The following is a 14831-nucleotide window of genomic DNA, read 5'->3' as shown; positions in this document are numbered from 1 at the left end:
GCTGCACGGAGGGGCGGGGGCCCTCCGAAAGGGCGGGAGTTTGAGGGGCGGGGCCTGCGCCCCAGCCCCTTGGTGGGCCCCCGCCCCCGGCAGGGCCTTAGCAGCTGCTTCAGGCGCTGCGGCGCTGAGGAGCACCCGAGGAATCTGCGGGAGCCGAGCGTGGTGAGGTGGGGCCTCAAGGGCAGGCGGGAGGTGCCCGGGTTAACGGTCTGAGGCCCAGAGGCCGGCCCTCTTAGAGCGCCTTAGTGAATTCCGTTCGGGCAGCGGCCGAGGCCCAGAGAGGGGCTGGGACCTGTCCTAGGCGGGTGTGTCCGCGTGCTGCTGCCGCCAACACTCTGCGCTCCAAGTCCGCGTAAAAAGGGATCTTCCCGAGCCCGGGGTTGTCCGATAAGGCGCTGCGCTCTCCTAAGCGTCCCGCTCCTGGCTCCCAGAATTTTGCGGCTCCCTCTGCCTTTGGGGCTTTGCATGTGATCTGTCCGAAAGTCCAGTCCTACTCGCCACCCTACTCTGGAACGCTCATTCTTCGGGACCCACCTTAAATAGCACTTCCTCGGAAACCTTTTCCAACCGCTTTCTGAAGGCGCAGTTAACTCGCTGCTGGGTTTTTGCACTCATTGCACCGAGTTACTTTTCCTGCATCTCTTTTACAGCCGTGCACTTGTTGGGGCGTTATGCCTTGACTTTTTTATCTGTATCCCAGGGTCTAGCACGTGATGATCATAATAATAGCTAATATTTATTGAACAGCCACAAAGGTGCTACGAAATGCATTACCTGTAAAGGCCCATTTAATCCTCAGAGCGATTCCATAAGGTGGGTTCTATATCTTAACATTTTATGCGTGAAGAAGCTAAGGCACTCTTAGATCAATTTGCGTAGAGTCCCACAACTAATAAGTGAGTGGAGCCGGGATACGAATTCTAGGCTGTCCGTCCCCAGAGCATGTAATAATTCCTGGATTGCCTTTGGGTTTGGTAAATGTCTGTTGAATTGGTGTTTACATTAGGTCCATGAGTTATGGAGGCCAAGATTGTGATGCACATGAGAAGGCTTAGAAAGGAGAATTGATGTTCCCAAATGTACAGAGTGAGTTCATGAGGAACTAGAACCTGGTGCTAGCCCTTGTTCCTTCAGTCACACTCTACCTTTCTTTGGTCCTTGTCCATCAGAGAGTCGAAGACTTAGACCTCATCATTTCACACCCTTTAGAAAGTGTCCCTCCCAGAGCTGTGATTTCATATTTCATGATTTAGGGGGCAGCATTTTGTAATGGAAGGGTGTAGAGTTTTGAAGCAGATTGGGGTTCAGTATTTGCTCTGCCGCTGACCAGTTATACCCCTTCCGTGTTTTGAGCCTTAGTTTTCTTGTCCATAAAATGAAGGCAATAATTACTTCTCAAAGTGTTTTTTATGAAGATTGCAAATAATTGTGAGAGAGTAAAGTGCAGTACAGACTACATGATCTGTTTCTTTTGGGGTTTTTTGTTTGTTTTTACCTTTTAGAAGATTATAGAACTGTCAGCATTTTGTAAGACCTTTGATATGGATCATGTTGCCTAATGTTCTTATATCCATTCATTTAGTCAAATATCTAATGAGTACCTGCTATATACCAGGCACTGTTAGGAGCTGAGAATACAGCAGTCAACAAAACAATATTCTTGCACTTGGGAAATGTACATTGGGTTAGATATAGTACACATAATACTCAGATGGGGACAGATGAAGCATGGTAAGGTAAGTAGAAAAATACCAGGGACTTCTCTGGCAGCCCTGTAGTTAAGACTCCCTGCTTCCACTGCAGGGGGCATGGGTTCAATGCCTGGTTGGGGAACTAAGAGATCCTGCGTGCCGCATGGTGCGGCCAAAAAAAAAAAGAAAGAAAAGAAAAGAAAAATACCAGTTTGTGTGGAGGGGTGGTGGTATTTTATATTGGGTGGTTAAGGAACAAATTACTGAGAATGGGACATTTGAACAGAGAAGGTGGCAAGGGAGCCAATCATGAGGGTAACTGGAAGAAGAGGCCCTGGATGAGTGTGTGGCTTGGTGTGTTCCGAGCATGTACAGCAAGGAGGGCTGTGTCTGGAGGGATGTGAGCAAAGGGGAGAGGAGTAAGAAATGGAATCAAAACAATTGGAGGCTGGGATCAAATAATTAGGACCAGGTAAGCCAATACAGTGATTGTGGTTTCTACTCTTGATTAGCCACTGGAGGGTTCTGAGTGACCGAATCTGTCACTGTTTTAATATTTATTTATTGCTTTATTTACTTATTTATGCCGTACCATGTGGGATGTGGGATCTTAGTTCCCCAACCAGGGATGGAACCCATGCCCCCTACAGTGGAAGCTCAGAGTCTTAACCAGTGGACGACCCAGGAAGTCCCTGTCACTGTTTTAAAAGGATCACTCTGACTATTCTGCTGAGAAAAAGCAAATTTTGAAAGCAAGGGTAGAAGCATTGCTACCACCTAGGAAGCTTTTGCAGTTATCCAGGTGTGTTAGTTATCTACTGCTATGCAAGAAATTACCCCAAAACTTAGCAGCTTGAAACAGCAGTCATTTATTATCTCATATAGTTGTGGGTCTGAAATCTGGGAGCAGCTCAGCTGGCTGTTTCTGGCTTAGGATCTCTCAGGAGATTGCAGTCAAACTGATGTCTGGTCTGCTCCCAAGATGTGGTTCCTTACCACTGGGCCTCTTCACAGGGCTGCCTGGGTGTCCTCAGGACACAGCAGAGAGAGTGGGGAGAGAGCAAGAGCTAGAGAGAGGGGAGCCCTTTTATGACCTTGTCTTGGAAGTCATTTCTACTTTATTCAGCTTCATTAACTTTATTCCAGATCATGCTCAAGGGGAGAGAGTTTAGGCTCCGCCTCTTGAAGGGAGGAGTATCAAAGAATTTGTGGGCATACCTTAAAGCCAAGAGTGGCTTTGCTCAGGATGATGGGGGGGGTGGGTCAGAAGCGATAGGAACTGGTAGAGCCAACAGGATTTGCTGATGGATTGGTTATAGGCTGTGGGAGAATGGAGTCAGTATAACTGTAAGGCCTTTGGGCTTGAGCAACCAGAAGGATGGAATTAGCACGTACTGAAATGGGGAAGATTGGAGGAACAGGAGTTCACTTTTGGATGAGTTAACTTTGAGATGCCTGTTAGACATCTATATGGAGAAGTTAAATAAATGTTTGGATTTAGTATAGGAGTGTGATGTGCCAGATGGGCTGGAGATGTAACACTGGGAGTCATGGGTGTATAGGTACAGTTCTAAGCCATGAAACTGGATGAGATTATCTAGAAAATGAATGTAGGTGGAGAAGAGGTCTGAAGCCTGAGCCCTGGGGCCTCCAACCTTGAGATGGTGGGGAGGAGCCAGCAGAGGAGACTAAAGGGAGAGAGACCTTAGAGGTAGGAGGAGGATGGAGAGAGAGGCCCACATATGAGATTTATATAAGGAGCTGTGTGCTAATTTCTTTTTTTCTGGAATAAGAAACAAATTGTCTCTCCAGACAAATATATATATGTATATATATATATATATATATATATATATATATATATATATATAGTTTCTTTTCTCAGGAAATAAAATGTCTGTGCCCTCACGTGTTTTTTCTTTTTTGCTTTAAGTGACAAATTCTGTTTAATAATACCAGTTCTCCTCTTAGTCCTTGCAACATTTACACCTCTACTTCAAGTTTAGGTGGTGTTGCTGCTATTTTAAATTTATTTAAATACTCCTTTTGGAAGAATTTGGATGAGATGAGACAAAATATATAATTTATGTCACTCTTGTCTCACTCTTCACCCTAGGTTCAGAGGTCACTGCCCTTCCCAGTCTGGTTCCTAGCAAAAGTAGGAAGTCAGTCTTCCTCATTTCTGTATCACTGTGGCCAGTTACCTGATGCTAAACTGGAATTCATGAGTGTTTACAGGGTAAATTAACGTATAAAAGAAGTGAATCTTTTTCCTTTTCCTGTGGTAATGATAACATCTATTCAGTGGTTTACAGTTTACAGAGCACACTGACATCCATTCTCATTGAATGCAATTCAGTCTGTTACCATTTGCCAGCTACTGACCTTTTCCTTCCTGAGGGCCATTGAAACCTACCTTTCTTTTGGAGCTATGCTAGTTTATTTATTCTCTGGCTGATCTGACAGTGTGTTAATGAAAGGTGCTGAACTGTGTCTTGAGGAAGCTCAGAACTGAATCTCAATTTCAGAAAAATTCCTGTTGTAATTTTTCTCTGTTCCCTCCATCTTTTTATTCCTGGTTTTTTGTTGTTTTTTTTTTGGCGGGGTGGGGGCGTTAATCATAAAACAATTCAATTCATTTTTTAAATAAACTTTATTTTTTAGAACAATTTTAGATTTACAGAACTTGCATAGTACAGCAAGTTCCTATATACCCTGCACCCCGTTTCCCCTGTTAGTAACATCTTAAATTAGTATGGTACATTTGCTACAATTTCGCATCATTTTTGAAGTAAATGGGGCATACCAATAAAATATGAACAAAATGAAGTTACTTCATCTCTGTAAGCCTCAGTTTCCTTATCTGTAAAATGAGAGGGTTGGACTAAATTTTTAAATAGCTCTAAAATTTTTAAATTATCTGCTAAAGTAAAATAATCATATAATTCTAATATAATTCCATTTTTTTACTGAGGTGTTACTATCATTTTCTAAAATAATGTATACACATTAACAACAACCTTATTCTAAAAGAGGATTTAGAGAATTCCCTGCCAGTCCAGTGGTTAGGACTCTTGAGCTTCCACTGCAGGGGGCGCAGATCAAACTAAGATGTTGCAAGCCACGAGGCATGGCCACAAATAAATAAATAAATAAATAAAAAGAATAAAAGAGGATTTAATAGGAGAATTCCAGGAACTATGAGAGGGCTGCTTATATATTAGGTTTGTATAATATATATAAATATATGATTATAAATATATATAATATTATTATATTAGGTTGAATTACATGAAATTATCATTTTGTTAGGTTAAAAAAAGGGCAGATATCGGCAATTTCATGGAGTTTAACCGAATGCTTTTGGGGATAGGGATTCAAAGGAGTGTTAGGGAGCCTTTGGGGCCTCTGACACTCTGCAAAAGCCTGGCCCATCCCTCACAGTGTTCGGGGAGAAAAGGCTCTTCAAGTCCCTTGAAGCATCTCAGAGCTACTCTTGTTGTTAGTCGTGTTGTCGGTAAGAGCTACTTCCCAGCAGGTTTGTGCCTCCAACCAGAAGAGAGAGATTGAGCCAGCATTTCACAGCTGTGGTGGAAAGGAAGGGCAGAAAGGGAGGACACTGGAAGTAATAACCCAGTTGATCAGCTAGGAAGAGGCATCCTGGAGTGTTGGTGCCACTATGCCTTTACTGGTGCCACTGTACTCTTCCTACTTTATGCCCTTTCCTTACTGTCTAGTACAAGCTCAGCAAACCTGGGTATCTGCAGTTGCCCAGGAGGTGATTAGTAAGCTGAGTTTTCCTCTGTAACTCTGTTATAAGAAAAACAATAGCACAAGTGCAATGACATGACAACTAAAATCTGCTATCGGTGTGAGGGAGAGGGCAGGGGCCTGAGTCTAAGGTGAACTGGAGAGCATATGCCTTATCTAAAGGGGGCAGACACTGTTTCACTGCAGCCTGTTGTCGCCTTGTGGGAATGTGGGTCAGGGGTCACTAGATATGCTGATTATCCAAAGGAGCCAGAAATATGAATTTTTATATGTATTTTGCCAATGGTAAATGTTGGCACCTAACTTAAGTTCTTAAAAACCATCGTATAGGCCACACAACGATTGAAAAGAACCCGCCGGCTACATTTGTAACCTCTGGCCAAGGGTTTAGATCTGCCAGGAGTGAGGCCCACATGCATTTCTTCATTATGCATTGCTGACAAGCTACTAATGACCAAAATGAATTAGCTCCTGCCTTTGAGGAACTCACAAATTAGTGGAGAAGATAGACAAATAGTAATGATAAGATGTAACATAGACATTCTCTCTACACATTAAATATAAATTTATATATATTGTATATATGGCTATAAAACTGATAAATTATTCCTGGATACATCTGGGAGGACCTGATAGGAAGTGGCATTAGAGCCAGGATGTAGAAGATCAACAGTTTGGTGCATTAAAGGGACATGGGGCCCCTGAAACTCCCACTGTGTGTGCAAATGTTACATTGGCATTCGCTGCATATGCCATTTTCTTCAGATTATGAGACTGGTGCTGCCAAGAAGGCAGCTCGAATAGACCATTTTCTTGATAGGTAGCTGGAAATACAGATACTCCTCAAACCTGATGATGGGTGTCTCAGGGCTGATAAGGTGAGAGAACTCTACCCCCCTCCTCTGCCCCCAGGTTATGGTGCGTTTTAGAGGCCTAAGAAACTCAGAGGTCGTGGAGCTGGGCACCCTCATTTTTGGATGAGGAGCCTGAGGAAGTGGCATGCTCGAGGTCCTAGAGCTCCTTAGAGACAGAACTTGGACTAGCACCCCAAACCCTTGATCATCTTGCCTTCCCGTCTCCTGGGTGTCTCTGAAGTCACTGGTTAGGCTGGCCTGCCTCACCTGCCCCCATTGCCCTGTGCTGGCCCATCTCCTGGTGGATGAGGAGGGTTTGCCATCCTGCTGAAGCTGGCTCCTTCTTCCCTCTGTTTTTTGGTTCCCCTGCCTGAAATGCCTGCTACTCTCTGTCAGATTGCTTGTATTACAAATCCCTAGTCAACCAAATGCCAACTGTATGAACTAGGACAAATTGTTTAACCCTTCTGACTTCTCAGCTAAGGCTTAGCCTTCGTAAGCCTCAGTTTCCTCATCCATGTGTAAAGTTAAAATAGTACCAATGCTGAAGTATGATAGGAAAGCATTGGAAGGTTTCAAGATTCTTGTGATGCCAAAACGACATGGTATGTGTAAAGCACTTCAAGTGACTGACCCATAGAAACACTTAACAAGTATTAATTATGATGATGATGATTCACACTGTTCGCAGCCCCACAGGTTGGGTTAAATGTCCTTCTTTTGTCTTCCCATACTATCCTGTGATGCCTCTGTTATTACTGCACAGACCACATTGTATTGTAGTTGTGTCCATCTCCCCTGCTAGCCTAAAATCACCTTCAGTGATTCATTCAGCAGATGTTTATTAGGCACTGTGCCAGGCACTAGGGACGCAATGGTAAACTAGGAGCTCTTGGTCGAGTGCAGAGTTACAAAAGTCATGCCAGGAAACACTAGTCCTGTGAACTTGTGTCATGGTCCAATAAATTTGGGAAATGATGCTCATCACGTCCCCCCCCCTTTAGAGATTAGGTCCATCTTAGTATTTGAAAAGCTTTGAGGAGGACTGTACTTTGTCCAACCCAATTTTACAGAACTTAATGAGTATTTGCTGAATAAATTTGAGTCATCTAGGGAGTTCTTTCAACTCCACTGTGTGCTTTAGTCCCCAGCTCAAGAGGAGGTCCAAGGGACACAGCAATGATTAGAGAGCCTGCTGGGAGCGAACAGCCTCTGGCTGCATAGGGATCTGTGGACTTACTGTCTGGTGCCCCCATGGAGACAGGGGGCCCTGGGTTGAACAATATGAAGCCCCGGTCACTGCAGCTGGTGCTGGAGGAGCAAGTGCTGGCGCTACAGCAGCAGATGGCAGAGAACCAAGCAGCTTCCTGGCGGAAGCTGAAGAGTTCCCAGGAGGCTCAGCAAAGGCAAGCAACCCTCGTGAGGAAGCTGCAGGCCAAGGTGAGGCAGCTGCCCTTTCAGGAAGGGGAAGGAGGAGAACACTTGGGGCTGGGGACTGAAGCGGGATGAGGTTTGCAGAAGATAGAGCCACGTGGTGGGAATGTCCTAAACAGCTCTCCTTTGATGTCTACAACTTCTCCACCAGCCATCTACGATGTCCCTTTCAAAGGTGACCTTCATGAGGGGTCAGTTAGTTGTCTAGGTTTGCTCTCCTAGTCTAGAGCTAGGACCTGATCCTAGGTTTTCTGGTTCCAAAGCCCATGAACTTCCTTCTCCAATACAAGAGCTGTAGAGAACATATGATTAAATGACCAAATGGAAACTGTAAGATGTTATGGCCTCACTTCACTGTCATCACCCAGTCCCTCATTCACAGCACATTTGCCCACGACCCTTGGGGACCTTTGCTTTGGGCTGTTGGTACCAGCCGTGCCCATTGCCGTGTCCTGCTCTGTTTGCCCCAGGTGTTGCAGTACCGGAGTTGGTGCCAAGAGCTGGAGAAGCGGCTGGAAGCCACTGGGGTGAGTGAGGCTCTTCTGTGCTCCTCCTGAGCCCTCAGGGAGTATAGTTAGGCCTCATTTGCCGACTGAGGGAGGCTGGGGTGTGATAAGGCGGTGTTTGGAAGAAGCCGTTCTTTCGTCAGCCCCTGAGAGCTTCATCAGATACCTTCACAGGACCTAGCTATTCCTGCCCCATCAGACTCCAACCCCAGGCTCTCTAAGGACAAAATGAGCTTTAGGAGACTTAATATTACCAGATTGGAAGGGGTGTGGAATCCGAGAGAAGAGATGCATTTTTCCTCCAGGAGGTGTCAGTGTTTATCTGTCTTGGAGAGATGTGTGCCTTTGCAGGCCTGAAAAAACCGTATTTGTGACAGAGAGATTTCTTTGTGCTGTGGGCTGGGTAGAACTGGCTTTCAAAAACCTATCTGCCTTTCTTCCAGCTCCCTCTCAGCATCTTCTCACATTACCCTCGGAAGAGTTCTCTCAGAGGAAGGAAAGGACGAGACTTAACTATGTACCGTTCTATGTAGGCCAGGCACCCTTAGGCATTGTCATAGAATTACGTCACTTAACCTGCAAAGCAACTTTTCAGGGGAATGATATCACCTTCATTTTGGAGCTGAAGACTTTGTGGCTTAGAGAAGTTATAACTTCCCAAGGTCCAAAACTTAGTGTAGTAGAAGCCAAGACCATTAGTGAAAGCTGTATTTTATGCTTCTTAGGTCAAAAGTTCTTTTCACTACCAAATGCCATCTTTCGCGAGAAATCACTGGTTTACGTTTGGAGAGAGGGATGCAGTGGGTTTACTTGAGGAATGCAGTGACTGAGAAAAGAGACATATTGCTAACAAAGGGGAGAAAGAATTTTTAAAAAAAGCTGGGGAATTCCCTGGCAGTCCAGTGGTTAGGACTCTGCGCTTTCACTGCTGGGGGGTGGTGGTGGGGTTATCCCTGGTTGGGGGCACTAAGATCCCACAAGCTGCTCGGTGTGGCCAAAAATAAAAATAAAATAAACGGATGAACTTTAAAAACAATAAGCAGGCTGCAGTAGAAGGGGGCATCAGGGAATTGGTCTGCGGGATGTTCTCGTTGAAGGTAAATGAAAGCTTGCTTTTGTCTGGCTAAGGGACCGGTCCCTCAGAGGTGGGAAAGTGTGGAGGAGCCAAACCTGGAACAGCTGCTAACCCGATTGGAGGAGGAGCAACAGAGGTGATGGGCCCCAACTTTCTGGCCTGGGTGGTTGGCAGGCAGGTAGAGAAGGTTGATGGAAAACCTCTGTCTCGAGGGCTAACATGGATTAGAACCAAGGACTTCAGCCTTAGCCCTCCAGTTCCTGGCAGTGGAAAGTTCCAGTGGTTGTCATCTTACTCCAAGAGGTCCAAGGGTTGGCTCAGACCTTTGTTTAGTACTTGCTCCTACCCCTCCCCAGTGCAGGTGTGAGAGTCTAGCGGAGGTGAACACCCAGCTTCGGCTGCACATGGAAAAAGCTGACGTGGTGAATAAAGCGCTTCGGGAAGATGTGGAAAAATTGACAGTAGACTGGAGCCGGGCCCGGGATGAGCTAATGAGGAAGGAGAGCCAGTGGCAGATGGAGCAGGAGGTAAGAGAAACAGTGGGCGGGAATGGTGAGAGGAGGACTTGCAGTCTGGGCGCTGCCTGGTCAGTGCTGGAAGGGGTTAACTTCAGGACCTGGATGGAAACTGAGCTGTTTGTTAAAGTCTCTGGCCGTCCTTACTGCTCATGCTGGCAGCTCTGCCCTGCTTGGGCTGTCACCTTAGTTCTGTTCTTACCTGCCCAGTCGAGGTTTTGCTGGCAGGTAGCATGACACTCAAAGCAACTCTGTTCCTGCATAGGTTTTAGATGGATCTTAAAGTTTACTGACCCCCCTCATCTGGAAGTCTGCAATCTAGATGCTAAGGAGGTAGCTGTTGAAATTGAATGGGGAAGAAATTTTCAGATCCCAGTTAAAGGAAACTAATGTTTCCTGGGCCGTTGCTCTGTGTTAGGCATTATGTTAGAAGATTTACATATGTTATATCATTTAATCATCATTATAAGTCTGTGGTGATGATGGTAATAGCTCCCATTTGTTGAGCAGCTACTGTTTATCCTTTTCTAATCTAGCTCAAAGAAGGCCATATACCATCCTAGGCCCTTTGACCTCTTGAATCCCACTGCTAACTTTATTAAACACTTCAGCATCGCCTGAACATAGACACCCATTCATAAGCTATCTCCTTTAAGGCCCTCCACTTCCCCCCCAATAGCCAGGAGGAATCCAAGACTCCTGTGTTGGCAAAAGATGTCCTCTGCCCTTTGATATGACCTGGGTTTCTGAACACACAGTTCTTCAAGGGCTACCTGAAAGGGGAGCATGGTCGCCTTCTCAGTCTGTGGCGGGAGGTGGTGACCTTCCGTCGCCACTTCCTGGAAATGAAGTCAGCCACTGACAGGTCAGTGTGGAGGTATGACGGGAGGAGGTTTGCCCCTACCAACTCTATTCGCATGACAGTGGGCTGCTATAGAAGGGAATCAGGTTGTGGGGGAAAAGCAGAGGTGGAAGAGTTGGTGGGGAGGGATGGAGTTGTTGGATTGTTGGATTGAGATGACTTTTCCCAGACCTGCTCCTCAGGCTTCCCTGGGCGTGACCTCCATGCTCCCTTTCCTGTTCCTGGTCCCTGTTGGAGTCTGCTCTTTTCTTTACTTGTACTCAGAGACCTGACGGAGCTCAAGGCTGAGCATGTGAGGCTTTCAGGTTCCCTGTTGACCTGTTGTCTGCGCCTGACTGTGGGAGCACCACAGTCCCGGGAATCTGATGGATCTGGGAGACTGAATGGGAGCGAGCCATCCCAGTTGATGCTGCTACTAGCCAGGACCCAGGAGCTGGAGAAGGAAGCCCATGAAAGGAGTCAGGAGTTAACACAGCTGAAGAGTCAAGGGCATCTGGAGAAGGCTGAGCTTCAGGATCGGTGAGATGGCCTGGGTCCTAGGAGGGGTTCGCTAAGAGAAACTTGACTCCTTTAGGGAGTCAAGATAGGTGGGGGAGATGTGAAGAGCATTCCTCCCACAAGAGGGGAAGGAGATGTGCCAGAGGGAGTCTAGTTTGAAACCCAGTGCCACAGCTGGGGCTGTGTCACTGCCCTCTGCCCTCAGACTATCTTGCAGCTCAGTTTCTGTCCTGTTGACTTACAGAGCTGGCTGTGACTCTCCTCTATCAACACCAAACTATTTGCCATTCCCAGAACAGCCAAGTTCTTCCATGTTCCCTGCCTTTGTAGATGCTGGCCTTAGCCTGGAATGCCTCTCTCCCTTCTCTCTCTGCCTTATCCTTTAAGGCATAGTTAAATGTCACCTATTCTATGACCTTGATAGCCTGTTACATTACTGTGCCCCCATATGGTCTTTTTGTTGTTGTTATATACATTTTTTTAAAAAATAAATTTATTTATTTATTTTTGGCTGCGTTGGGTCTTCATTGCTGCACGCGGGCTTTCTCTAGTTGTGGCGAGCAGGGGCTACTCTTTGTTGTGGTGCACGGGCTTCTTATTGCGGTGGCTTCTCTTGCTGAAGAGCATGGGCTCTAGGCGTCCGGGCTTCAGTAGTTGTGGCATGTGGGCTCAGTTGTTGTGGCTCGTGGGCTCAGTAGCTGTGACTTGTGGGTTCAGTGGTTGTGGCTCACGGGCTCCAGAACGCAGGCTCAGTAGTTGCACACAGGCTTAGTTGCTCCGCGGCATGTGTGATCTTCCTGGACCTGGGCTCGAACCTGTGTCCCCTGCATTGGCAGGCAGATTCTTAACCACTGCGCCACCAGGGAAGTCCCCCCTATGGTCTTTTGACGTGCTTGTTACATTGATCTCGTTGATTATTTAGTTTTGTTTTGGGTTTTTTTGGCTAGGCTCTTTTATTTTTTGGATTATAATAAAATAGATTTTTTAAAAATGATAAGAAGGGCAGGGACATAAACAAAGCTCCGTTTGAATCTTGGGGCAAAGTTCAGTTTATACCCCATGGCTAGGGTTGTGTCACCACCTATTGGTGGTGTGTGTAAATTGCAGTTTGTTTTGTTTGGGTTGTGAAGGCACTGGGAAGCACAAGGACAGAGACAATGTCTTAGTAAGTTTTGTGTTCTAGTGCTTTGCACTTCACCTGCGATATAGTAGACACTTAGTAAATGTTTGTTGAATCATACAATAACTAAATGAATGACCATACAGTGAGTTAAAGCTCTTAAAGATGATACAGAATAAAATTATGAAGACTTTGAAATAAAAAATTAAGCTCCTTGATAACTTCATTCAAGAAATATTTATTTAGCTACTTATATAACACCAGGTACTGAGCTCCAGGATATGGTGTTAGGTGATAAAGATGCCTGGTGATTTCCCTGAACTTTGAGGTTAGTATCAGGAAGGTTAACCATAATCTTTCCCAATTTGCCCCTCCTTTTTCTCTATCAGAGTTAGAACCTTGGGCTTGAGGGACCTTGGGACTATCCCATGTGGCAATTCTGATGTTCTTGTTGGCTTCAGGGCACTTGACTTCAAGATCAAGCGGGGTCTGGAAGGGCCTGGTCCAGGGCTTTCCTTCAGCTCTTGGGCCCCCAAACACGTGTTCCAGTCTTGAGATGTGATAAATCCCTGCATGCGTCTGAGTGGCTTTTGGCTCCCCCTCCCCGAGTTCAAGGCTATAGCATCATGTATTCAGGGAGTGCAGGGGCTGGGGGCACCCAGGGGACTCTGGGGGGGGTGGCAGTGGGGGTGTCTGGCTTGGGTTAGGGTGTGCTGCATAGCTCTGTCCGCATCAGTGGGTTCCCAGGTAACTGTGCTATGCTCTTCTCTTCAGGGTGACCGAGCTCTCTGCTCTACTGACGCAGTCTCAGAAGCAAAATGAAGATTATGAAAAGATGGTAAAGGCTCTGAGAGAGACGATGGAGATCCTGGTACGTGATCCTTTGTTCTGGGAGAGTTGGGAGCGGGCCTGTAGATTCCTGTCCTTTATGGACAGAGAGTGCAGGATACCAGTTAAATGTTCCTTGATGAAATCCCCTAAAGCTAAAAAATTAATTTTGGTTGAATCTGAAAATTATTTAACTCATTCATTTATCCATTTAATAAACATTAGCTGTCTGCTGTCCCTACTATATTCCTAGGGAAACTACAGCAGTGCGTGCATGCAGTGTGTCCTCCTCGGAGAGAGTGAGACACACATGAAGAGGCACACTAGCCAAGTAGGAGGGGGGGATGTTTGGAGAGATTCAAAACCTAGTCATGTGGGAAACACCTGAGGAGCATGAATGTGGTTAGCCTGGAGAAGGAGGGCTTGAGGAAGACATGATGGCTGCCTTCACATAACTGAAGGACTGACACCAGGGAAGAGAGTTGGCTTGTTTAATGTTTGCCAGCGGGGCACAATCACTGCCAGTGACTGGAAGTTACAGGGTGGTAGAGCAGCTGGAGCTGCTCGGTAGTTGAACAGTCTGTCTAATGAAGGAGTGAGGTTTGTGTCACTGGCTTAACATCTGCCAGGGTTGTTATCAAAGGGATTCTCTAAGGTTGGAAGTTAGAACCTCTGGCTTGATTGCACGTTTCCTTTCATCTCTGGGAATTTTCAGATCTCTGATTTTAGGCAAATCCTGCACCCCTATCCACATACATATCCCTAGCCTTCTCATCCAAGCTAGGATCAGCTGGGAGCTAGACATGCTTATGCCTTTTTGGTTTCTTTTTTTTTTTTTTTTTTTGCGGTACGCGGGCCTCTCACTGTTGTGGCCTCTCCTGTTGCGGAGCACAGGCTCTGGACGCGCAGGCTCAGCGGCCATGGCTCATGGGCGCAGCCGCTCCGCGGCATGTGGGATCTTCCCGGTCCGGGGCAGGAACCCGTGTCCCTTGCATCGGCAGGCGGACTCTCAACCACTGCGTCACCAGGGAAGCCCTTGGTTTCTTTTTGTTCAGGAATTTGCAAATTCAGATGTCCGCAGGGCCCAGGTAATATAAATGAATGAAGTGGGTTCAGCTATAAGAATTCTGATTTTCCAGTGCTGTCATATTTAGTTTCCAATATACCAGGGAACACTTGATCTCAATAGTAAGGAAACAGTGAGGAGTAGTGAGGACTGCAGGACCCTGAAGAATATATGTCCCATCTGGAGGAGGCATCCTCTATTCAACTTCAGTAAATTATTGCCATGTAGGGATGGGGGCTGGTGTGGCCCATATGTTAACTTTTTGAGAGAAGCCAGAAATTCAGATTTTTATGAATTTTTATGAATTTCTCAGCTCAGAAAAATCTCTCAATTTACAAATGTTGGTTCAAATTTTATATAGGCCAAAAAAAACCATAGCTGCAAATCTGCGTCTTTAAGCCTTCACTAGCACAATAAGGTAAGAAGGAGGAGGGGACATTTTGAGAGTTCAAATTTATTGCTGACCTTGGGGCTAGAGGTTCCTCTGGCTTTAAGTCTCAAGTGCCAATTTGCTGTTCAGAGACAGCAACCATCCTTCATCCAATGATAGCTCACATTTAATGAACATTTGCTTTCTGACAGACACTGTGTTGAGTAATTTACATGCAGTT

At 46.0% G+C, this 14831-nt stretch overlaps 1 protein-coding gene across 4 annotated transcripts in view; it reads left to right on the top strand.

Moving 5' to 3' along the window:
• The window catches only part of CEP250 (centrosomal protein 250), a 47495-nt gene continuing 32664 nt past the window's right edge, over nt 1-14831 (top strand). The window contains exons 1-8 of one of the 4 annotated variants that reach the window (XM_029219711.1): nt 1-167; nt 7461-7756; nt 8221-8277; nt 9385-9467; nt 9693-9858; nt 10605-10711; nt 10973-11227; nt 13101-13197. In XM_029219711.1, the coding sequence (XP_029075544.1) occupies nt 7571-7756; nt 8221-8277; nt 9385-9467; nt 9693-9858; nt 10605-10711; nt 10973-11227; nt 13101-13197 (951 nt within the window). In that variant the 5' untranslated portion in view covers nt 1-167; nt 7461-7570. Of the gene's footprint in view, nt 168-6139; nt 6341-7460; nt 7757-8220; nt 8278-9384; nt 9468-9687; nt 9859-10604; nt 10712-10972; nt 11228-13100; nt 13198-14831 lie in introns of those variants that run through there. The other 3 variants (XM_029219712.1, XM_029219713.1, XM_029219715.1) reach the window with 3 other exon arrangements.

The sequence above is a fragment of the Monodon monoceros genome, unplaced genomic scaffold (genome assembly GCF_005190385.1).
Source record: "Monodon monoceros isolate NGI ecotype Baffin Bay Population unplaced genomic scaffold, NGI_Narwhal_1 Super_Scaffold_13, whole genome shotgun sequence".
Taxonomy (NCBI): domain Eukaryota; kingdom Metazoa; phylum Chordata; class Mammalia; order Artiodactyla; family Monodontidae; genus Monodon; species Monodon monoceros.
Note: the sequence above shows the minus strand (reverse complement) of the source record. Positions and strands in the feature narration are given on the sequence as shown.